This window comes from Pristiophorus japonicus, chromosome 24, assembly GCF_044704955.1.
Source record: "Pristiophorus japonicus isolate sPriJap1 chromosome 24, sPriJap1.hap1, whole genome shotgun sequence".
NCBI classification, from domain to species: domain Eukaryota; kingdom Metazoa; phylum Chordata; class Chondrichthyes; family Pristiophoridae; genus Pristiophorus; species Pristiophorus japonicus.
The window spans coordinates 17,752,297-17,776,282 of record NC_092000.1 but is presented as its reverse complement, the minus strand read 5'-3'; the positions used below and the strand labels follow the sequence as shown (position 1 = coordinate 17,776,282).

Here is a 23,986-nt window from a genome sequence, read left to right as displayed (position 1 = left end):
CATCGCGAGGGGATTTGAGTACAGGGGCAGGGAGGTGTTGCTACAGTTGTACAGGGCCTTGGTGAGGCCACACCTGGAGTATTGTGTACAGTTTTGGTCTCCTAACTTGAGGAAGGATATTCTTGCTATTGAGGGAGTGCAGCAAAGTATCGCCAGACTGATTCCCGGGATGGTGGGACTGACCTATTAAGAAAGACTGGATCAACTGGGCTTGTATTCACTGGAGTTCAGAAGAGTGAGAGGGGACCTCATAGAAACGTTTAAAATTCTGACGGGTTTAGACAGGTTAGATGCAGGAAGAATGTTCCCAATGTTGGGGAAGTCCAGAACCAGGGGTCACAGTCTAAGGATAAGGGGTAAGCCATTTAGGACCGAGATGAGGAGAAACTTCTTCACCCAGAGAGTGGTGAACCTGTGGAATTCTCTACCACAGAAAGTTGTTGAGGCCAATTCACTAAATATATTCAAAAGGGAGTTAGATGAAGTCCTTACTACTCGGGGGATCAAGGGGTATGGCGAGAAAGCAGGAAGGGGGTACTGAAGTTTCATGTTTAGCCATGAACTCATTGAATGGCGGTGCAGGCTAGAAGGGCTGAATGGCCTGCTCCTGCACCCATTTTCTATGTTTCTATGTTTCAGGAGAGGAGGGTTCAAAATGGGAAGTGAAAAGGTTTTATAAAAAACCCCACTAAATATGGTCTCACTATAAAACCAGTTGGCTGCTTTGCACACTGGCCAGCGGATTTTCTCATCTGCTGTGAATTGCCTAAACAATTTTGCTCAGATTTATAATGCATTTAGTCAGTCATCTACTTGTATGCTTGTCGGTCTGGGCCTTCAAGGTACAGTGTGTGCTGGAGAGCAACCGCTGTGAAGGCGGCGACTGGATTGGACGTCACCAAGGTCCAGTTCGGTGATTGGAGTGTGGGCAGGTACAACAGGAGCGGCGAGGTTGGGGCGCAGGAGCGACGAGTGATCATGGAGTGATATTATCAGGGCCCAGGAGAGGCGAGGACCCAGGGGCAGCACATGCCAGCCCACACTGCAGTGTGCGTGCCCTAGGTCGGTGTAGCAGAGCTGGTCTCCGGTCGTCTTGGTTAATCCTTGCCACTGGACCAAGACCAAGCTCCGTCAAGCCCGTGTGGTGGCTGGTGTGCAACCCTTCAACATGTAGTTCTGGACCTGGAATATTAGGTCCTTCATTGAAACATCGTGAACTCATCCCTTCTTGGCGTGGAAGCAAGTCACCCTCGATACGAGGGACTGCCTATGATGATGTATGCTTGCTTAGATAGAATACACAGGACGACTTGAGGAAGGAAAATATACACTGGCAATGCATTTTTGCAGTGTGCCCCAATTAACTTAATTTGAATGATCTCCATAAGCACTGGTGCGCTATGGTATCCTCATTGCTCTGCTGCAGAGACTTTTAGCACATAAACTGGGGGGGGGGGGGGGGTTGACGGAGTGGGTAGCGAGGGGGGGGGGGGGGGGGGAAGAGAAAGAGGGGAGGACCGAGTGGGTAGCGAGGGGGGGGGGGGGGGAGGAGAAAGAGGGGAGGACCGAGTGGGTAGCGAGGGGAGGGGGGGGGAGAGGAGGAGAAAGAGGGGAGGACCGAGTGGGTAGCGAGGGGAGGGGGGGGGAGAGGAGGAGAAAGAGGGGAGGACCGAGTGGGTAGCGAGGGGAGGGGGGGGGAGAGGAGGAGAAAGAGGGGAGGACCGAGTGGGTAGCGAGGGGAGGGGGGGGGGAGAGGAGGAGAAAGAGGGGAGGACCGAGTGGGTAGCGAGGGAGGGGGGGAGGACCGAGTGGGTAGCGAGGGAGGGGGGAGGACCGAGTGGGTAGCGAGGGGGAGGGAGGACCGAGTGGGTAGCGAGGGGGAGGGAGGACCGAGTGGGTAGCGAGGGGGAGGGAGGACCGAGTGGGTAGCGAGGGGGAGGGAGGACCGAGTGGGTAGCGAGGGGGAGGGAGGACCGAGTGGGTAGCGAGGGGGAGGGAGGACCGAGTGGGTAGCGAGGGGGAGGGAGGACCGAGTGGGTAGCGAGGGGGAGGGAGGACCGAGTGGGTAGCGAGGGGGAGGGAGGACCGAGTGGGTAGCGAGGGGGAGGGAGGACCGAGTGGGTAGCGAGGGGGAGGGAGGACCGAGTGGGTAGCGAGGGGGAGGGAGGACCGAGTGGGTAGCGAGGGGGAGGGAGGACCGAGTGGGTAGCGAGGGGGAGGGAGGACCGAGTGGGTAGCGAGGGGGAGGGAGGACCGAGTGGGTAGCGAGGGGGAGGGAGGACCGAGTGGGTAGCGAGGGGGAGGGAGGACCGAGTGGGTAGCGAGGGGGAGGGAGGACCGAGTGGGTAGCGAGGGGGAGGGAGGACCGAGTGGGTAGCGAGGGGGAGGGAGGACCGAGTGGGTAGCGAGGGGGAGGGAGGACCGAGTGGGTAGCGAGGGGGAGGGAGGACCGAGTGGGTAGCGAGGGGGAGGGAGGACCGAGTGGGTAGCGAGGGGGAGGGAGGACCGAGTGGGTAGCGAGGGGGAGGGAGGACCGAGTGGGTAGCGAGGGGGAGGGAGGACCGAGTGGGTAGCGAGGGGGAGGGAGGACCGAGTGGGTAGCGAGGGGGAGGGAGGACCGAGTGGGTAGCGAGGGGGAGGGAGGACCGAGTGGGTAGCGAGGGGGAGGGAGGACCGAGTGGGTAGCGAGGGGGAGGGAGGACCGAGTGGGTAGCGAGGGGGAGGGAGGACCGAGTGGGTAGCGAGGGGGAGGGAGGACCGAGTGGGTAGCGAGGGGGAGGGAGGACCGAGTGGGTAGCGAGGGGGAGGGAGGACCGAGTGGGTAGCGAGGGGGAGGGAGGACCGAGTGGGTAGCGAGGGGGAGGGAGGACCGAGTGGGTAGCGAGGGGGAGGGAGGACCGAGTGGGTAGCGAGGGGGAGGGAGGACCGAGTGGGTAGCGAGGGGGAGGGAGGACCGAGTGGGTAGCGAGGGGGAGGGAGGACCGAGTGGGTAGCGAGGGGGAGGGAGGACCGAGTGGGTAGCGAGGGGGAGGGAGGACCGAGTGGGTAGCGAGGGGGAGGGAGGACCGAGTGGGTAGCGAGGGGGAGGGAGGACCGAGTGGGTAGCGAGGGGGAGGGAGGACCGAGTGGGTAGCGAGGGGGAGGGAGGACCGAGTGGGTAGCGAGGGGGAGGGAGGACCGAGTGGGTAGCGAGGGGGAGGGAGGACCGAGTGGGTAGCGAGGGGGAGGGAGGACCGAGTGGGTAGCGAGGGGGAGGGAGGACCGAGTGGGTAGCGAGGGGGAGGGAGGACCGAGTGGGTAGCGAGGGGGAGGGAGGACCGAGTGGGTAGCGAGGGGGAGGGAGGACCGAGTGGGTAGCGAGGGGGAGGGAGGACCGAGTGGGTAGCGAGGGGGAGGGAGGACCGAGTGGGTAGCGAGGGGGAGGGAGGACCGAGTGGGTAGCGAGGGGGAGGGAGGACCGAGTGGGTAGCGAGGGGGAGGGAGGACCGAGTGGGTAGCGAGGGGGAGGGAGGACCGAGTGGGTAGCGAGGGGGAGGGAGGACCGAGTGGGTAGCGAGGGGGAGGGAGGACCGAGTGGGTAGCGAGGGGGAGGGAGGACCGAGTGGGTAGCGAGGGGGAGGGAGGACCGAGTGGGTAGCGAGGGGGAGGGAGGACCGAGTGGGTAGCGAGGGGGAGGGAGGACCGAGTGGGTAGCGAGGGGGAGGGAGGACCGAGTGGGTAGCGAGGGGGAGGGAGGACCGAGTGGGTAGCGAGGGGGAGGGAGGACCGAGTGGGTAGCGAGGGGGAGGGAGGACCGAGTGGGTAGCGAGGGGGAGGGAGGACCGAGTGGGTAGCGAGGGGGAGGGAGGACCGAGTGGGTAGCGAGGGGGAGGGAGGACCGAGTGGGTAGCGAGGGGGAGGGAGGACCGAGTGGGTAGCGAGGGGGAGGGAGGACCGAGTGGGTAGCGAGGGGGAGGGAGGACCGAGTGGGTAGCGAGGGGGAGGGAGGACCGAGTGGGTAGCGAGGGGGAGGGAGGACCGAGTGGGTAGCGAGGGGGAGGGAGGACCGAGTGGGTAGCGAGGGGGAAGGGAGGACCGAGTGGGTAGCGAGGGGGAAGGGAGGACCGAGTGGGTAGCGAGGGAAGTGGGACTGCATTCAGAGGTGCTGTCTTTCGGATGTGATGTTAAACCGCGGCCATGCCTGCGCTCTCGGCTCGGCATATATAGATTTCATGGCATTAGTCAAAGAGGAGCAAGGGAGTTCTCCTGGTCCACATTTATTCCTCAATTGCAACCACCAAAAACAGATTGAATGATCGATCAGTCCTCATTGTGGTTTGTGGGACCTTGCTTTATGCAAATTGGCTGCTGTGCTTGCCTACAAAACAATTACACCTCAAAAATAAGTCATTAACTGTAAAGCGCTTTAGAACTTCGAGGATGTGAACAGTGGTATATAAATTAAAGTTCTTTATTTAATTCAAATTACTGGATAACAATTTTTTTTTAATGGAAGTAAGACTGAATTAATTGGAGCGGATTATGAAGGGACAAAAAAATTCAGACTTGAAATGTTAATTTGCCTCAATATATCATGATTATAAGTATTCCACAAAAGATTCAGGAGTATTGGAGAAGTGTAATTCATTCAAATTATTAAGAGCTTGTAAAAATTCAGTTTATTCCACGAAAAGTTGGACAAGATCAGTGAATTCAAGATCCTTTAAAATTAAACAGGCCTGATCCAGTTCACCCACTTGGCCTTTCTGACAGTGCTGGGCAGCAGAGTGTTAATGCACCTAGCATGTTTCGTAAGCCTTGGCAAAATAATTCAGTTTACTTGATTTATGTCAGCAATCCAAACAGAATTCAAACTGCCCAGTGTTTGCACTCACCCCGAAGCTAGGCCCGTGTTGGAACATATCCAATTGTCATACAGGCCCTGTTGCGTGCAACACAAGTGCCGGGTTGGACAGCTTATGGAAATCCAGTAAGTGTTTTGAAGAGGAAAGATTAAGTCTGAATCAATCTCGAAACTTAACCCGCTGATTGTGAATCTGAATTATCACCAGTACCTTCGGAACTCACTCTAAATTATAGGCGATTCCAACAGTGGAGCTGAATTCTATCCTCTTGCCAACGTTCATTTTCTATGTTTCACTTTTTTTTAATATAAAGGAGTCCAAGCGTAAGTTTTTCTCTCCTCTTTCTTCCTCCCCCCAATCAGTACAGGAGAGTGGCTTTGTTTGACTCATCCAATTAGCCCTTCCCACCTTAGAATTATGGAAATTTACAGCACGGAAGGAGGCCATTTTTAGCCCATCATGTCCTTGTTATCTAATATATCTCTACTTCTGAACATCCAATTGTAAATAGTTATCTTTAAATGCCAGCAACAAAATACTGCATCAGTGAATAGTGTTTTGCTGGCTGTACTGTCCAGTTCATAAGCATTTTATTTGAAATAATCACAACAAATGAAATGCCAGTGTGTGGTTTACTCCCGAGAATATGACAGCACCCTTCCCCTTTTAGAAACAACATGGTCAGGTCTCCTCTGTTGCACTACCAGAGCTGGAGTAGCGGGCTCTGGAGCATCGTGACGCCCCCCCCACCTGCAAGAGAACACTTCCGCAGGTCGGGAAGTATAACAGCTGGAGCGGCATACTACTACAACTTCGAGTGCAAGCTGGTCCAGGTACGCGACGGCTTCCAGATGGGCGACATCACCAGGACCCAGGTTGCTGTTTGGAGCGTGGGCAGGACATCAGCGGGGCCCAGGTACAGGAGGGAAGCGAGAAGGTTGTGGTGGAGATGTGGCGAGCGATCGAGGCGGAGAAGCGTTGAGGGGTCGTGGCTGAGATTCGGCGGGTGATTGTGGCAGAGGTTTGGCGAATGTTTGTTGCAGAAGTGAATGCAGCAGGAGATCGTGGCGTAGATGCGGCGAGTGTTTTGTGGCGGAGGAGCGGCGAGAGATTGTGGCGGAGGTGCGGCAAATGAGGGTACGGAGCCCAGAAGAGCAGAGCGCCCAGGGGCAGCACTGGCCAGCCCACCCACTGCGATGTGTGCGCGCACTAGATCCGTGCAGCAGAGCAGGTCCCCAGTCGTCCTGGTTAACCCTTGGCACTGGACCAAGAGCTAGCTCTGTCAAGCCCGTGTGATGGCTGATGTGCAACAGTCACCACATGTTTAAAAAATCCACGCACAGGCATCTTCCACCCCTGGAGTTCAGGACTGGAATATCTGGTCCTTCATTGAAACATCTGTGAACTCATGTGGAAGCAAGTCATCCTCGTTCGAGGGACTGCCTATGACGACTACCAGACCAAATGCTTGAAAGTTTGTAGGAATCTTAAATTGAGTTGTTAGTGGAAAGAACAATCTGTATTTCTGCTCGATAAGTTTGAATTGGACTAAGAGGCTGTCCGATCTTCCCACAACCTATCCTATTCCAGAAAGTAACAAAATAAAACTCATTCTTAGAACAATAAAGTACCAAAAAAGGTGTGTGCAGAAACAGGTGATTTCTGGAAAAGATTTTCTCTCAATATACTGCAAGGGAAATTCACGGCTAACCAGTTTTTTCCCCCACAACCAGGTTTTTGTTACTCCCGAGTTATAAATCGTTTTTTCTAAAAGACGCATTTTTTTTTAAGCCCTCTGGACTATTTACCAATTTCATCAGCAACTGACCGTTTTCTTTTCTACCTCAATATGCAAGAACAGGCGGAACTTGAATTCACTTCAATTCTACATTATTGCTGCAAGGACATTTTTTTTTAAAGAAAATTTATGCAAGGATTTCAATGCTCAAAAACATTTGCAAAGAAATTAAATGAAGCAGTGAATGGTGGAAGTTTGATCACGTCTGCAACAGCAACCTGGAAACACATCTTAATCTAGTACAGTGCTACAATTTGCATGTAAAATTGATGGATTCGACAACAGAAATAATCAGAAGAGTCAAGATCATCTTTAGTGGTGTCTGGCCGAGTGCTGATACGGTTTTACTTCCCCAAGTGAACGCAATTTGTCTTCCAAAGACTATTGAAGCAGGAAATTGCAAATCACCTCACCAGATGTTAGCTTTACAAGGTGCTACAAGAGTGAAAACTGTTTCTCTCGATTACGGTGTACTACAAGAATCATTTTACACAGCAGCTTGAATTCAAGGATTTTTAAACATCAATTCAAATAGTTGGACACAATGTACAATCCCTTAAAAACTGCCAAGTTCAGTTCCATAACATTTAACATAACCAGCCCCCTGGTAAAAGCCATCCTGTTGATGCTATAAATTAGCCAGAACCACAAATAGACCGTAATGCTAAACAGGAGAGTTTTGAAACACATTGCTTTGATACTCGTACTTTCAGCCAGTGTTAATTTGGCTCAGTTGGTAGCACTCTCGATGGGTTATTGGTTCAGGCCCCACTTAAGGACTAGGCTGACACTTCAGTGCAATACGGAGACAGTACTGCATGGTCAGAGGTGACGTCTTTTTGGATGAGGCGTTAAAACACAGGCCCTGCCACCTTGTTCAGGTGGATATAAAATAATCCACAGCCGAATGCAACGAGCAACAGTGAAGTTAAGTTCTCAATGCCCTGGCCAGCATTTATCCCAACCACCACCAAAGCTAGTTAGCTGATCATTTCTCTCATTTGCTGTTTGTGGGGCCTTGCTGTGAAAATTGGTTGGCACGGTTTCTGTGTTACAATAATGACTACATTTCAAAACTAATTAATTGGCTATGACACACTCCAGAGCCTCCTAAGAACCTGAAAGAGTCACTATATAAATAAAAGTTCTTACTAACACCATTTTTTTATTTAAATCAGAAGAATCATTTTTGATACAAAACTAACATTGGATTGTAAAAAAAAAAGTAGACAAAAGCACAATATAAAAAATATTGAGCAGCACCAACATCCCAAATGCATCACTTGTTCAAGATCAAAATTTTACAATTTCTGAATTTTAAAGTTCTGCAACAGTCATAAAAATTCCTATGCCACAAATACTAAAAATTAAAAGCTAGACATTTCCAATCTATATACTAACAAAAAATAGCTTCCAATTGATTTCAGGAGTCACTTTTCGAAACTGTGTTACTAAAAAAAAACACAAAAGCTAGACTCTACCTGACGACTAAGAACTAACTTCTAAATGACCACAAGCCGGGGCCAGCAATTAGATCTGATGGTCTTAAAGTGACATGCCAGCACAATACAAGAATGTGCGAGAGAATATAATATTATAAATCACCATCATCATCCAACTTGCTGTCAGCAGCTCCAAAGATCAGTATGTCTATCTGCTTCCTGGTGTCACAATTTAGTCACACTACCTGTATTCAGCAATTCATGCATGATGGAATCTAAAGACACACCTGCTTCTTTTATCATCATAGACAGTCCCTCGGAATCGAGGAAGACTTGCTTCCAATCCTGAAGTGAGATCTTTGGTGGCTGAACAGTCCAATACGAGAGCCACAGACTCTGTCACAGGTGTTAGACAGTCGTTGAGGGAAGGGGTAAGTGGGACTGGTTTGCCGCATGCTCTTTCCACTTGATTTCTGCATGCTCTCGGCATTGAGACTCGAGGTGCTCAGCACCCTCTCGGATGCACTTCCTCCACTTAAGGTGGTCTTGGGCCAGTGACTCCCAGGTGTGTCTGTGGGAATGTCGCACTTATCAGGTAGGCTTTGAGGGTTCCCTTGAAGTGTTTCCGCTGCCCACCTTTGGCTCGTTTGCCGTGAAGGAGCTCCAAGTAGAGCACTTGCTTTGGGAGTCTCGTGTCTGGCATGCGGACTATGTGGCCTACCCAACGGAATCGATCGAGTGTCGTCAGTGCTTCAATGCCGGGGATGTTAGCCTGAATGAGGACGCTGGTATGTTGGTGCGCCTGTCCTCCCAGGGGGATTTGTAGCATCTTGTAGTGACATCTCTCCAGGTGATATTTCTCCAGCAACTTGGTGTCTACTTTACATGGTCTATGTATCTGAGCCATACAGGGAGGCAGGTATTACTACTGCCCTATAGACCATGAGCTTGGTGACAGTTGAGGGCCTGGTCTTCAAACACACTTTTCCTCAGGCGGCCGAAGGGAGCACTGGCACACTGAAGGCGGTGTAGGATCTCGTCGTCGATGCCTGCTCTTGTTGATAGGAGGCTCCCGAGATATGGGAAGTGGTCCACGGTGTCCAGGGCCACGCCGTGGATCTTGATGACTGGGGGCAGTGTTGTGCGGTGAGGGCAGGCTGGTGGAGGACCTTTGTCTTTCGGATGTTTAGCGCAAGGCTCATGCTTTCGTACGCCTCAGTAAATAAGTCGACTATGTCCTGGAGTGCAGCCTCTGTATGTGCGCAGACGCAGGCGCCGTCCGCATACTGTAGCTCGACGACAAAGGTTGGGATGGTCTTGGATCTGGCCTGGAGACGGCGCATGATGAACAGGTTCCCACTGGTTCTGTAGTTTAGTTCCACTCCAGCAGGGAGCTTGTTGGCGAGAAAGATTGTGAAGAGGGTTGGGGCGATGACGCAGCCCTGTTTGACCCCAGTCCGGAGTGGATTGGGTCTGTGATGGATCCGTTGGTAAGGATCACGGCCTGCATGTCGTCATGGAGCAGGCGGAGGATGGTGATGAACTTTTGGGGGCATCCGAAATGGAGGAGGGCGCTCTATAGACCCTCGCAGTTGACAGTGTTAAAGGCCTTTGTAAGGTCGAAGGCGGCCATGTATAAAGGCTGGCGCTGTTCCCTGCATTTTTCCTGTAGCTGCCGCGCTGCAAACATCATGTCCGTTGTGGCCCGTAGGGGACGAAATCCGCACTGTGACTCCGGGAGGAGCTCCTCAGCCACGGGAAGAAGACGGTTGAGGAGGACTCTAGCGACGACTTTCCCAGTGGCTGATAGCAGGGAGATTCCTCTGTAGTTGCCGCAGTCAGACTTGTCCCCTTTTTTAAAGATGGTCACGATTACTGCATCTCTGAGATCCCCCGACATGCTCTGCTCCCTCCAGATGAGAGAGCTGAGGTCGTGTATTCGCGCCAGCAGTGCCTCTCCGCCATACTTCAATGCCTCAGCAGGTATTCCGTCCGCACCTGTAGCCTTGTTTTTAAGCTGTCTTATGGCTTCTATTAACAGGTAACATGAACACCTACAATCCAGCCTTTCCATCACTGCCACACCTTTCCCCGGTCCACTGGGCATTCCCTCAGACAAGTTTTGCTTGGTTGCCGTCCCCACTCCCAATACTTGCTGTGCCTGCTGCTTCCCTCTGCCAGACCCACAGTTCCTATTCCATGTCTAATCTCTGCTTTAGCTGCCAAACCAATGACCACCCAAGCTCAAACTTTTTAAATAGGGTGCCATACTGTGCTCTCCCATTTCCATCTGGCCAACTGTCACCACCATTGCTGGCATTACCAAATCTGCAAGCTCCCAATCCTGCTCATCATCATAGTGGCTTTAAACAGACAAATGCGAGCGCGCTGTATACCATGCAACTTGACTAAAGGAACAGCAGAGCGCTACTTAAAAACACAGGAGGACTTTTTTTTAAAAACAAAGAGCTGAAAAAAAGTGCGACTAAAGGACACACGTGTACAGCTAGATGAGAAAAGAGATATGCAAACAGGAGGCAAACAAGTCTCAGCATGCTGACAACTGCGACTGGAAGAGGCTGATGGAACAAAATTAGCCTGAAAGATCCAACAATCACATCGGAAGAATGGGCCAGAGGTAAATATAAGCAGGCTTGAAAAATGTTGGGAAAAAAGGCCTTTATAACAACTTGCATTTATACAAGCGCCTTTAACATAAAACATCCCAAGACACTTCCCAGGAGACAAATATTGACACCGAGCCAAAGGAGGAGCCATTAGGTTGCAAACAGCATTTCACAGGAACTAAATGTGAAATGTACAGAAGTGCGCGCTATACACAATATCTTTTAATTATAGGTTTGACAAAAGGTCACTGTTTTGCATCTGCAGCTTTCTGGGTGGCAAACCTCTGCTCTTCTAAACAGCCAAATAAATCTATCTGGTTATAATAGGTCCAGAAGCATTTATCATTTGCACCACAGAGCAAGAGATTAAGAAATCACTTAGCTTGTCACTTGCATTTTTTATTTATTTGTTGTGTTTTTGAATGTTGGAAGGGTTTTATTTATTGCCATCCCCAGTTGCCCGGAGTATAAGAATCAACTACATGGGTGGAAGTGTTGCCAATATTAGATACTCAGGATATGTTTGAGTCGGTCAAAAGCAGCAACAATTTAGACCAGGTATTTCACACCTGTGCCTAGACTGCACACACCATTCACTTGTGTGTATTTTTGAAAAAGATGTTTGTTCTCATCAGCTGGAAACTTTATCATATTGTTTCAAATTCTTCTCTTCCACCTCGCAACCTGCAGGCAAACTGTTCCGAGCTACCCTCCACCCACCCACCCCCCCAACCCCATGTTGTGCTCACAACTGGGTATAGCACAAAATAATTCATCCACGAACGCTCTCTCTCTCTCACTTGCTTTGCATTTCAAAGCTGTTTGCTGTAACGCACGAGCTCATGAACATACCACATGGTAAATCAAAAGCTGATCTTGAACCCCAACATGTTGCAGCAAATGCCGCCCATCCCAGATAATCACCAGCCATCTTAACAGCCACTCTTGACTTTAGAAATGTGCCTTTTTAAATACAAGAAAATTTCTGTGGGCTCATAAGAACATAAGAATTAAGAGTAAGCCATCTAGCCCCTGGAGTCTGCTCCGCTATTCAACAAGATCATGGCTGATCTGGCCGTGGACTCAGCTCCACTTACCCGCCCACTCCCCATAACCCTTAATTCCCTTATTGGTTAAAAATCTATATGTGATTTGAATACATTCAATGAGCTAGCCTCAACTGCTTCCTTGGGCAGAGAATTCCACAGATTCACACCCTCTGGGAGAAGAAATTCCTTCTCAACTCGGTTTTAAATTGGCTCCCCCGTATTTTGAGGCTGTGCCCCCTAGTTCTACTCTCCCCGACCAGTGGAAACAACCTCTCTGCCTCTATCTTGTCTATCCCTTTCATGATTTTAAATGTTTCTATAAGATCACCCCTCATCCTTCTGAACTCCAACGAGTAAAGACCCAGTCTACTCAATCTATCATAAGGTAACCCCTCTCATCTCCGGAATCAGCCTAGTGAATCGTCTCTGTACCCCCTCCAAAGCTAGTATATCCTTCCTTAAGTAAGGTGACCAAAACTGCACGCAGTACTCCAGGTGCGGCCTCACCAATACCCTATACAGTTGCAGCAGGATCTTTTGTACTCCATCCCTCTCGCAATGAAGGCCAACATTCCATTCGCCTTCCTGATTACCTGCTGCACCTGCAAACTAACTTTTTGGGATTCATACACAAGGACCCCCAGGTCCCTCTGCACCGCAGCATGTTGTAATTTCTCCCCATTCCAATAATATTCCCTTTTACTGTTTCCGCCGCCCCCCCCCCCCCCCCCCAAAGGTGGATGACCTCACATTTTCCGACATTGTATTCCATCTGCCAAACCTGAGCCCATTCGCTTAACCTATCTAAATCTCTTTGCAGCCTCTGTGTCCTCTACACAACCCGCTTTCCCACTAATCTTTGTGTCATCTGCAAATTTTGTTACACTACACTCTGTCCCCTCTTCCAGGTCATCTATTTATACTGTAAACTGTTGTGGTCCCAGCACCGATCCCTGTGGGACACCACTAACCACCGATTTCCAACCTGAAAAGGACCCATTTATTCCCAATGGGTTCATGTTTATACGGTTAGATGAGCTGTATCAAATGGGACTGAAGAAATTTGCCTTTATGTAGCACTTTCCACAACCGCAGACTATTAAATTACTTTTCAAATGCAGTCACTATTGTTATGTAGGCAAACATGGCAATCTGCACACAACAAAGTCCCACAAACAGCGATGAGATAAATGGTCAGTTAACACATTTGGGTGGCACTGATCGAAGGACACTGGAAAACTCCCTCGCTGTTCTTCGAATTGTGTTATGCAATCTTTTACATCTACCTGACCAGGTTTAACATCTCAACTGAAGACGGCATCGCCAACAATGCAACACTCCCTCAAGTACTGCACTGGAGTTAGCCCCAAGTACTGGAGTAAAGCTTGAACCCATGACCTTCTGCCTCAGAAGTGAGTGTTACCACTGAGCCAGATTGACACTTACCACAGTAGGTTTAATCCCAGTCTGTGCCGATTTAACGGGTCTCAATTGGATCAGTGGGACCATTACAATAGTCTCATAAATCCCTGATTAAGGAATGTTAAATATAACGCAGGGTTCCAATATTTGCTCACAATTCAGTGACTGCTGTGGAATGTGAATTACACGTGAATTACACGTGAAGACAGGATTCAGAACACCTGCGATGCCCCCACCCCACAGATGCATGGTCTAGCTATGTGCACAAGTCACCTGGGGAAACTCTCCTTGTAGCAAAGCACTTGGCATCTACTTAGTCTCTAACAACATTAGCAACAACAGAAAATCATGGGCGCAAGTCCACATGTTGCCTGCTCTGCCACTGTGGAAAGGCACTGAACAGACACTTGGTACTTTCCTGCAGGGCAGGAGGTTGGGGGGGAAACCGAAGGTAGAACTGTTCCAAGTCACTTTTGCTGCTCAATTTGCAAAAGAGAAGCCTGGATGCAGAGAACATGCAAGGGTGATGGAGATCAGAGGGGATGGGGTGCAACTAACACACATTTCAGTTTAAATTTGATAAATTCCCTCTGCTGACATCACACATTTTTTTTTTGTAACATCCGCTGGTTAAAATAAAAATTAAATGGTTCACTAGAAAGGAAAGCAGGCAACTTACAGGCAGGTTTAGTTTTGCAGCATCCACAGGCTGTTGGAAAGGCCAAGCAAACTGATGTTTCCATATCGTCTTCAGGAGCACTTTTGACAGAAACTGCAACTGGTTCGTCAGCCGTTTGGATTGGTTGGGGTTGGACGTTTCAGGAGGGGGAGGGTTACCGCTGGCATTACTTGGTTGTTGGGGTTGAGCTTGTGACTGTGTCGAAGACATTTGTGTGCTTTCTAGGCCATCCCCCATCGCTGGTAATTTTCTTAGTCTCTTCCCTGGGCCACTCTCACTCGACATACCATTGATCCCATTGTAGACCTCACCTGGTAGCCTGTAATGAGAAGAGTGGAATTAGAGACTTTAAACACCATGTAGCAGTGTGTGTATTTAATACCCATAGTAAACTTTGAATGAACCCCTATGCATTTGACCTGGATAGTGCAATTAGTGAATTAACCACGAAACAAGGACACCAGGAACCCAAATACATTTCCAGGGTAACTATGCTTATATGCTTCAGGATCCAAAAATGCTAAGTGCCAGGAGAATGACTCAAGTGCCCTGCTCTCATGTATAAGGTACAGTCGTACTACGTGCAGACAGGCTGCAAACTTAATTTCAGCGTTTTGCGCACATATTGCCTGTAACTAACTGTTCATGCACACTGGCCATAATAGTCATGACATTAGCAACATGTGAAATTACGCCTGCTCAAAGATTGCCCAGGAATTCCTTCTGCAGCCAATTCATCTCGTCGCCCACGAGTTACGCACACAATCTGCATCAAGGCTTTGACTGTAACACTGAAGTAAGCAGTGAGGAAGACCCAGTTTAAAAAATTCTTTTGCAGCTGTTGGCCTCAACAAAACTGTTGCATTCTTTACAGTTGCCACTGGTTTCAGAGAACCGACTAATTGGGAGCTGTCGGCATTAGATAAATACAAAAGCAGCCTAAATCATCCTGGGTTAAACATTTAATTACGTTTATGGATAATGGTACCAGCCCTAATTTTTTTTAAATTCTTGCTTTAAAAAAAATCAGAATGCAGTCATGCACGAAACAAATTTATTTTTAAGCATGTTGCTCATGATTACTTAACTAAAGAAATTCTGAATTGTCCAATTATTTTTCTGCCCAAATCGTCACAAACTGTACTGAAGAGCATGTTCAGCTCAGCCCTAGTAATAAAGCTGTGTTATGGGCTAAAACACAATTTCCTGCTGACTGGAACTACTATGTTCAAGATGGACAAGACTTAGTATGATTAGGGCACAGTTCTACACTAGAAGACTACGGAAAAGCTAATAACCATCGGTCCTTTCACAAGCCAAGCAAAACTGCCTTTCCTGCAGAGCTGGGACTATGCCATGGATTCCCAATATTACTTACTATATTTAAGAGTTCTATTGTTCCTTTCACCAATTAATACGTTGAACAAGTGGCCCAAAGATGCAGCACATCAGAAAACCACATCTAACACACCACAGGACACGTTCCTGATCCTAGCTGGGCCATTAAACAAAAGTGAGTTGCTTAATAACCAAAAGCTTGGTCAAAGAGGTCGTTTTTAAGGAGCTTCTTAAAAGAGAAAGGGGTAGAGGCAGAGAGGTTGGAGGAGAGAATTTCAGAGCTTCGGGACAATGCAGCTGAAGGCATGGCCACCAATGGTAGAAATCAGGGATGTGCAAAAGGCCAGAATTAGAGAAGTGCAGATATCTTGGAGGGACATAGGACTGGAGGAGATTACAAAGACATACTTTCTTGTAGCTGAATGCAGTAATACCAGATAGCTTAATAACCCCCTAAAACCAAGAAAGCATTTGGTAAAAAGGAAGGGACTGAAGGAGGTCTGCTCTCCTGCCCCAAAGAGAAGCAGACACATTTTGAATTAGCTTTCCACTGCGCATCTCTGTACACACAAGCAGTGGAAAGCTAATTAAAAATGTCTCTGCACCACAATGAAGGCGTGTCTAACCAGCAGTGGTATGTATATAAAGATACACAGATTGATGGAACAATTTAAGTTGGCATTTGCACACCACTCGCTGAATAGGTATTTCATATGACAAAATGGAGCCACCAATGAGTTGAAATACTGTACATTAATTATGGTTTATAAAAGTTATATATCAGAATGCAGCAATATAGTGACATGCAGTTTCCATATTCTCATCTCTTCTGATGTAATAGGATGTTTTACACTATGGAAGTGTACATGGATCTCCTTTGCTCGACTCATCATAGGCAGTCCCTCAGAATCGAGGAAGACTTGCTTCCACTCCCTGAAGTAAGTTCTTTAGTGGCTGAACAGTCCAATACGAGAGCCACAGACTCTATCACAGGTGGGACAGATAGTCGTTGGGGGAAGGGGTGGGTGAGACTGGTTTGCCGCACGCTCTTCCCACTATCTGCGCTTGATTTCTGCATGCTCTCGGCATTGAGACTCGAGATGCTCAGCGCCCTCTCGGGTGCACTTCCTCCACTTAGGGCAGTCTTGGGCCAGCGACTCCAGTGGGGATGTTGCACTTTATCAGGGAGGCTTTGAGGGTGTCCTTGTAGCGTTTCCACTGCCCACCTTTGGCTCGTTTGCCGTGAAGGGGTTCCGAGTAGAGCACTTACTTTGGGAGTCTCGTGTCTGGCATGTGGACTATGTGGCCTGCCCAACGGAGCTGATCAAGTGTGGTCAGTGCTTTATTGCTGGGGATGTTAGCCTGAATGAGAACACTGATGTTGGTGCGCCTGTCCTCCCAGGGGATTTGTAGGATCTTGGAGACATCATTGGTGATATTTCTCCAGCAACATGAGATGTCTACTGTACATGGTCCATGTCTCAGCCATACAAGAGGGCAGGTATTACTACAGCTCGACTACATTACAGTGTAAGCAGGCCCTTTCAGGAACTGAGAATCACAGACCCATGAAAATAACAGTCAGGCACTCTCCCATTAGGATAAGGGAGTGTCTTTTTGTTACATAGAGAGCTTGGTGGGGAGAAGAGGGGGAGGGAAGTGGAAAAGATTTGGTGCTGTATGTTTGCTCTTAAGATAGAGAACAGTCAAGTGTAAAAGCGGAAATATCAGGCAGATATCACTCACCTGAAAACAGGAAGAGCAGAACTAGAAATGCCTATAGAGAGCATGAGTAGGGGTAACTTACGAGTCATGGGAAGATCACGCCGAGACACACAAATGAGGAAAGTTTGTATAACATTTTAAACAGTTTTGCTCACTTAGCCATGTAGTGTTACAAACACTTCTGAAATTTAATAGTTAGCATAGATCAAAGCAAATTTGGTTGAACCAGACAACAACTTGCATTTATAAGTGCCTTTAACATAGTAAAAATGTCCCACAGCATTTCACAGGAGCGTTGGACAAAATTTAAAACACCAAGCCACCTGACAATATTAGAACAGATGATTAAAAGCTTGATCAAAGAGTGAATGGTTCCACTGATAGGGGTGACTAGAACTAGGGGGCATAATCTTAGAATAAGGGTCACCCATTTAAAACTGTGATGGAGGAATTTCTTCTCAGAGGGTTGTAAATCTGGATAAGGGAATAGGGGGTTATTGGGAGTAAGTGGGGAAGTGGACCCAAGTCCATGATTGGATCAGCCATGATCATATTAAATGGCGGAGCAGGCTCGAGGGGCTGTATAGCCTACTCCTGCTCCTATTTCTTATGTTCTTATGTAGATACAAGGAGCAATTAAAGGAAGAGGGAAAGGATTTGGAAGTGAATTGCAGAGCTTAGGGCTCTAGACAGCTGAAGACACAGCCACCAATGGCAAAGCGATGAAAATTGGAGATGTACAAGAGGCCAAAATTGGAGGAGTGCAGAGATCCGAGGGTTGTAGGGCTAGAGCAAGTTATAGAGATAGGGAGGGACAAGGCTTTTTGGGGGAGGGAGGAACATTTTTTAATTGAGGCGTTGCTAAACTGGGAGCTAATTTAGGTCAGCAAACACAGGACGAGCTCAAGTTTACGGAGGGTGCAAGGTGGGAGGCCAGTCAGGAAAGCATTGGAATAGTTGAGTCTGAAGGTAATAAAGACATGATGAGAGTTACAGCAAATGAGCTGAGGCAGGTGATATTACAGAGGTGGAAGTAGGCAGTCTTGTTGATGGTGATATAGGGTCGGAATCTCAGCTCAGGGTCAAATATGATACCGAGATTGTGAACAGTCCGGTTCAGCCCGAGACAGTGGGCAGGAGGAGGATGGAATCAGGTATTGACTTTAGGGTAAGAGACTAACTTTAATATTTTGAGAAGTCTTGGAGGAAAAAAAAAGACAAGACTAATGGTATGCCATTGGACACAGTCTACGTAAAGGAAAATGGACACAAGGCAGGTAAGGAGTCCAGAGTGCTGCCTCATTCATCGATCCAGTGACAGATGATAATCAACTCACTGTTAGGACACATGCTAGCTACTGCAAGAATGAGTTAACTTCTTGCCAAAGCCATCAAAGAGGATGTCTGAGTGAAATCATGAACTAACATTTCCTTATTAACACACACATAATACAACTAACATCTTATTAAACAGCAAGCTTATGCAAGGTACCTGGGAAGATATTAACTGATGTAATATGCAAATACAATGGCAGTTCAGGTGTCTCTCAGAACCTTAGCATTAGTTGGGCTGTACATTACATACCTATAATGTGCTCAATATCAGAGACTGAAAATCAGCATAGTTAGTTTAGAACAGCAAGTCTATCAGATATAAAGGAAGAATTTCCATTTGTGCACCACCTTTCACAGTCTCAGGATGAAGTAGCTTTGAAGTGTAGACACTGATCCAATGTAGGATTTTAAAGTCTAGTTGGTGCAGCTCATTGCTGATAAGCTCACAGCTTTACAAATGATTTCCGGATCTTATACCACCTCACCGTTCGGAGTTGGTGGTCGTGCCCTGCACTGGGATGCCTGGTTCCATCTCCAGATCTGCACGATGACCCTCAGTCTGTCATCATCATAATGTGGCCTTATTCTGGTGTCTGTTCTCCCTTGGTAGCACTAAAGCTACTTCTGAATTCAGAACCTTAATTTAGCGCATCACTTGTAGGTTATGTTCGCGTGTCTATCGCCAGCTGTGACAATTCTTAAAGCCTTGCTGAATTCCTATAACCCCCAGTTTCTCTTAAGATTGCCTTCTCCCCCTCTTGTGTGAAATACATCTAAATCTCAACGTAAACACCTTCAATATAATTGCAACCAATCTGTCTGATATACCCCATGTTAATGTGGTGACAATACCTCTTACCAAACTCCAAGCATTTTATAACGTGCATTTTTTTTTTAAATTGAGAACCAGATCTGCCCAACAGTTCCAAAACTTTTTACTTGAACCACAATAGTGGTAGGACAATTAAGATAAGCACGAGTTTACTTTCAGCTTTAGCTGGAATAACTACTTTCACTTTAGCCCTAAATAATTGCTCAAGACGGTATGAAAAGATTGGCTCTCCTTTGGGCACTTATCTTGGTCAAACATAACTTTTCCAAATATTCATTCACAGAATGTGGGCGTCACTGGCAAGGCCAGTATTTATTGCCCATCCCTAGTTGCCCTTGAGAAGCTGGAGGCGAGCCACCGCCTTGAACCGCTGCAGTCCGGGTGGTGAAGGTACTCCCAACAGTATTGTTAGAGAGGAAGTTCCAGGATTTGACCCAGCGACGATGATGGAACAGCGATATATTTCTAAGTCAGGATGGTGTGTGACTTGGAGGGGAATGTGGAGGTGATGGTGTTGCCATGCACCTGCTGCCCTTGTCCTTCGAGGTGGTAGAGGTCACAGGTTGGGGAGTTGCTTTCGAAGAAGCCTTGGCGAGTTTCTGCAGGGTATCTTCTAGATGGTAAACACTGTAGACACGATCGGTGGTGGAGGGTGAGTGAGTGAATATTTGTGGGCGGTTTTGTCCTGGATGGTGCCAAGCTTCAAGTGTTGTTGGAGCTGCATTCATCCAGGCAAGTGGAGAAAATTCCATCACATTCCTGACTTGTGCCTTGTAGATGGTGAAAAGGACTAAATGTAGAGGTATAAGAACATAAGAACATAAGAATTAGGAACAGGAGTAGGCCATCTAGCCCCTCGAGCCTGCTCTGCCATTCAACAAGATCATGGCTGATCTGGCCGTGGACTCAGCTCCACTTATCCGCCCACTCCCCATAACACTTAATTCCCTTATTGGTTAAAAATCTATCTGTGATTTGAATATATTCAATGAGCTAGCCTCAACTGCTTCCTTGGCAGAGAATTCCACAGATTCACAACCCTCTGGGAGAAGAAATTCCTTCTCAACTCGGTTTTAAATTGGCTCCCCCGTATTTTGAGGCTGTGCCCACTAGTTCTCGTCTCCCCGACCAGTGGAAACAACCTCTCTGCCTCTATCTTGTCTATCCCTTTCTTTATTTTAAATGTTTCTATAAGATCACCCCTCATCCTTCTGAACTCCAACGAGTAAAGACCCAGTCTACTCAATCGATCATCATAAGGTAACCCCCTCATCTCCGGAATCAGCCCAGTGAATCGTCTCTGTACCCCATCCAAGGTGACCAAAACTGCACGCAGTACTCCAGGTGTGGCCTCACCAATACCCTGTACAGTTGCAGCAGGACCTTCCTGCTTTTGTACTCCATCCCTCTCGCAATGAAGGCCAACATTCCATTTCGCCTTCCTGATTACCTGCTGCACCTGCAAACTAACTTTTTGGGATTCATCGAAAAGAGTTTCATGCACAAGGACCCCCAGGTCCCTCTGCACCGCAGCATGTTGTAATTTCTCCCCATTCAAATAATATTCCCTTTTATTGTTTCCCCCCCACCCCCCCCCCCCCCCAAGGTGGATGACCTCACATTTTCCAACATTGTATTCCATCTGCCAAACCTTAGCCCATTCGCTTAGCCTATCTAAATCTCTTTGCAGCCTCTCTGTGTCCTTTACACAACCCGCTTTCCCACTAATCTTTGTGTTATCTGCAAATTTTGTTACACTGCACTCTGTCCCCTCTTCCAGGTCATCCAAGTATATTGTAAACAGTTGTGGTCCCAGCACTGATCCTGTGGCACACCAGTAACCACCAATTTCCAACACAAAAAGGACCCATTTATCCCGACTCTCTGCTTTGTTAGCCAGCCAATTCTCTATCCATGCTAATACATTTCCCCTGAATCCGTGTACCTTTATCTTCTGCAGTAACCTTTTGTGTGGCACCTTATCGAATGCCTTTTGGAAATCTAAATACACCACATCCATCGGTACACCTCTATCCACCATGCTCGTTATATCCTCAAAGAATTTCAGTAAATTAGTTACACATGATTTCCCCTTTATGAATCCATGTTGCATCTGCGTGATTGCACTATCCCTATCTAGATATCCTGCTATTTCTTCCTTAATGATAGCTTCAAGCATTTTCCCCACTACAGATGTTAAACTAACCGGCCTATAGTTAACTGCCTTTTGTCTGCCCCCTTTTTTTTAAAAACAGAGGTGTTACATTAGCTGCTTTCCAATCCGATGGTACCTCCCCAGAGTCCAGAGAATTTTGGTAGATTATAACGAATGCATCTGCTATAACTTCTGCCATCTCTTAATACCCTGGGATGCATTTCATCAGGACCAGGGGACTTGTCTACCTTGAGTCCCATTAGCCTGTCCAGCACTACCCCCCTAGTGATAGTGATTGTCTCAAGGTCCTCCCTTCCTACATTCCCGTGACCAACAATTTTTGGCATGGTTTTTGTGTCTTTCACTGTGAAGACCGAAGCAAAATAATTGTTTAAGGTCTCAGCCATTTCCACATTTCCCATTATTAAATCCCCTCTCTCATCTTCTAAGGGACCAACATTTACTTTAGTCACTCTTTTCCGTTTTATATATCGGTAAAAGCTGTTTTTATGTTTTGCGCAAGTTTACATTCGTAATCTATCTTCCCCTTCTTTATTGCTTTCTTAGTCATTCTTTGCTGTCGTTTAAAATTTTCCCAATCTTCTAGTTTCCCACTAACCTTGGCCACCTTATACGCATTGGTTTTTAATTTGATACTCTCCTTTATTTCCTTGGTTATCCACGGCGGGTTATCCCTTCTCTTACCGCCCTTCTTTTTCACTGGAATATATTTTTGTTGAGCACTATGAAAGAGCTCCTTAAAAGTCCTCCACTGTTCCTCAATTGTGCCACCGTTTAGTCTGTGTTCCCAGTCTACTTTAGCCAACTCTGCCCTCATCCCACTGTAGTCCCCTTTGTTTAAGCATAGTACGCTTGTTTGAGACACTACTTCCTCACCCTCAATCTGTATTACAAATTCAACCATACTGTGATCACTCATTCCGAGAGGATCTTTTACGAGGAGATCGTTTATTATTCCTGTCTCATTACACAGGACCAGATCAAAGATAGCTTGCTCCCTTGTAGGTTCTGTAACATACTGTTCTAAGAAACAATCCCGTATGCATTCTATGAATTCCTCCTCAAGGCTACCCCGTGCGATTTGATTTGACCAATTGATATAGGTTAAAATCCCCCATGATTACTGCCGTTCCTTTTTCACATGCCTCCATTATTCCCTCGATTATTGTCCGCCCCATCGTAAAGTTATTATTTGGGGGCTTATAAACTACGCCCACCCACTGGTTCCCCTTACTATCTCTAATCTCCACCCACAATGATTCAACATTTGGTTCATTGGAGCCAATATCATCTCTCACAACTGCCCTATCATCCTTCATTAACAGAGCTACCCCACCTCCCTTCCCCTCTTGTCTATCTTTCCGAATTGTCAGATACCCGTTTAATTCCCAGTCTTGGCCACCCTGCAACCACGTTTCAGTAATGGCCACCAAATCATACCCATTTGTAATGATTTGTGCCGTCAACTCATTTACTTTGTTCAAATGCTGCGTGCATTTAGGTAAAGTGTTTTAATACTAGTTTTTAAACCATGATTTTTAGTTTTGACCCCTCCTGCAGCCCCTTTATATTCATACATATTGTCCCTTCCCATCACCTTGTGGTTTACACTTAACCATGTGCTACTCTGCTCTGTTGCCGCCTGCCTTTTGCATTCTTTCTTGGGGTTCTGTTCATCTGAGCTCTCACCCACCCTAACTAGCTCAGAGCCCTCTCCTGGGTTCCCATCCCCCTGCCAAGCTAGTTTAAAGCCCTCCAAACCGTACTATCAAAACCACCCGCGAGAACATTGGTCCCGTCTCTGTTGAGGTGTAACCTGTCCGACTTGTACAGGTCCCACCTACCCCAGAAGCGGTCCCAATTGTTCAGGAAACTAAAGCCCTCCCTCCTACACCAACGGGAGAGTGGAGAGCACCAGTTCCAACTGTCACAGGACGGGAGAGTGGAGAGCACCCTTGTTGATGATGGGAACCAATATTGGCTGTGATTCTCTTGTCCTCACTGCTGTCTTAGAGTACCCATAGTTCGTAGCATTAACTCCTTTCCCCAGAGTTCAGCGGAATTGTTACGAATGCCATTTTTAGGACACTTATGTCACAACTTCCGCAGTTACTAGCATTTTCACTGCCAAGTAAATTTATGATATAGCACTTACACTATAAAAAAAAGTTACATAGCCTAGGTCAGGGCTACACACAATCGAACTATTACAATGAAATTAAGACGATCGCTTTTTCAAATTTGCACTAATGTGTGGGTTATTTGGACTAAACCGTGAGATGAAATTGATAAATGTTAACTGATCTTGGCATCGTGCCAAAGAATTTTCAACATGAAGCCTGTATAAAAGACAATGATTGAAACTAATTTAGCAGTACACAATAACTTTCAAAGCTCAATTCCATGGACAGCTGCAGAAGCGGACAAAAATGCAGTGTGTCAACTGATCTCATCCATGGCTGCAGTGCTCCTTTTTAGCACCATCAATAGATCTGCCACCTCTTAATACCATTTGAACTAGATGCTCAGAGCAGCCCGACCATGTACTGGAGTGACATTAAGTCAGTGCTCCCTTCCTAAAATTGTGTGAAGCCTTTTGGAGGTCAAAAGCTTTCCTGTTGCCATTAGAGACTGAACAAGGGGTAATCGAAAACCTGCACTTGCAGGGCCAAGAACTTCTAATCCACTTAGCAGGCTTCCGCCTTCCAAACCATACCAC

At 47.6% G+C, this 23,986-nt stretch overlaps 1 protein-coding gene across 9 annotated transcripts in view; it reads right to left on the bottom strand.

The window, feature by feature from the left end:
* Positions 1-23,986, bottom strand: part of brd4 (bromodomain containing 4) — a 194,293-nt gene that overhangs the window by 107,342 nt on the left and 62,965 nt on the right. For all 9 annotated transcript variants that reach the window (XM_070867331.1, XM_070867335.1, XM_070867329.1 and 6 more), the window contains one exon: positions 13,862-14,180. In XM_070867331.1, coding sequence (XP_070723432.1) covers positions 13,862-14,146 — 285 coding nt within the window. In that variant the 5' untranslated portion in view covers positions 14,147-14,180. The remainder of the gene's footprint in view (positions 1-13,861; positions 14,181-23,986) is intronic.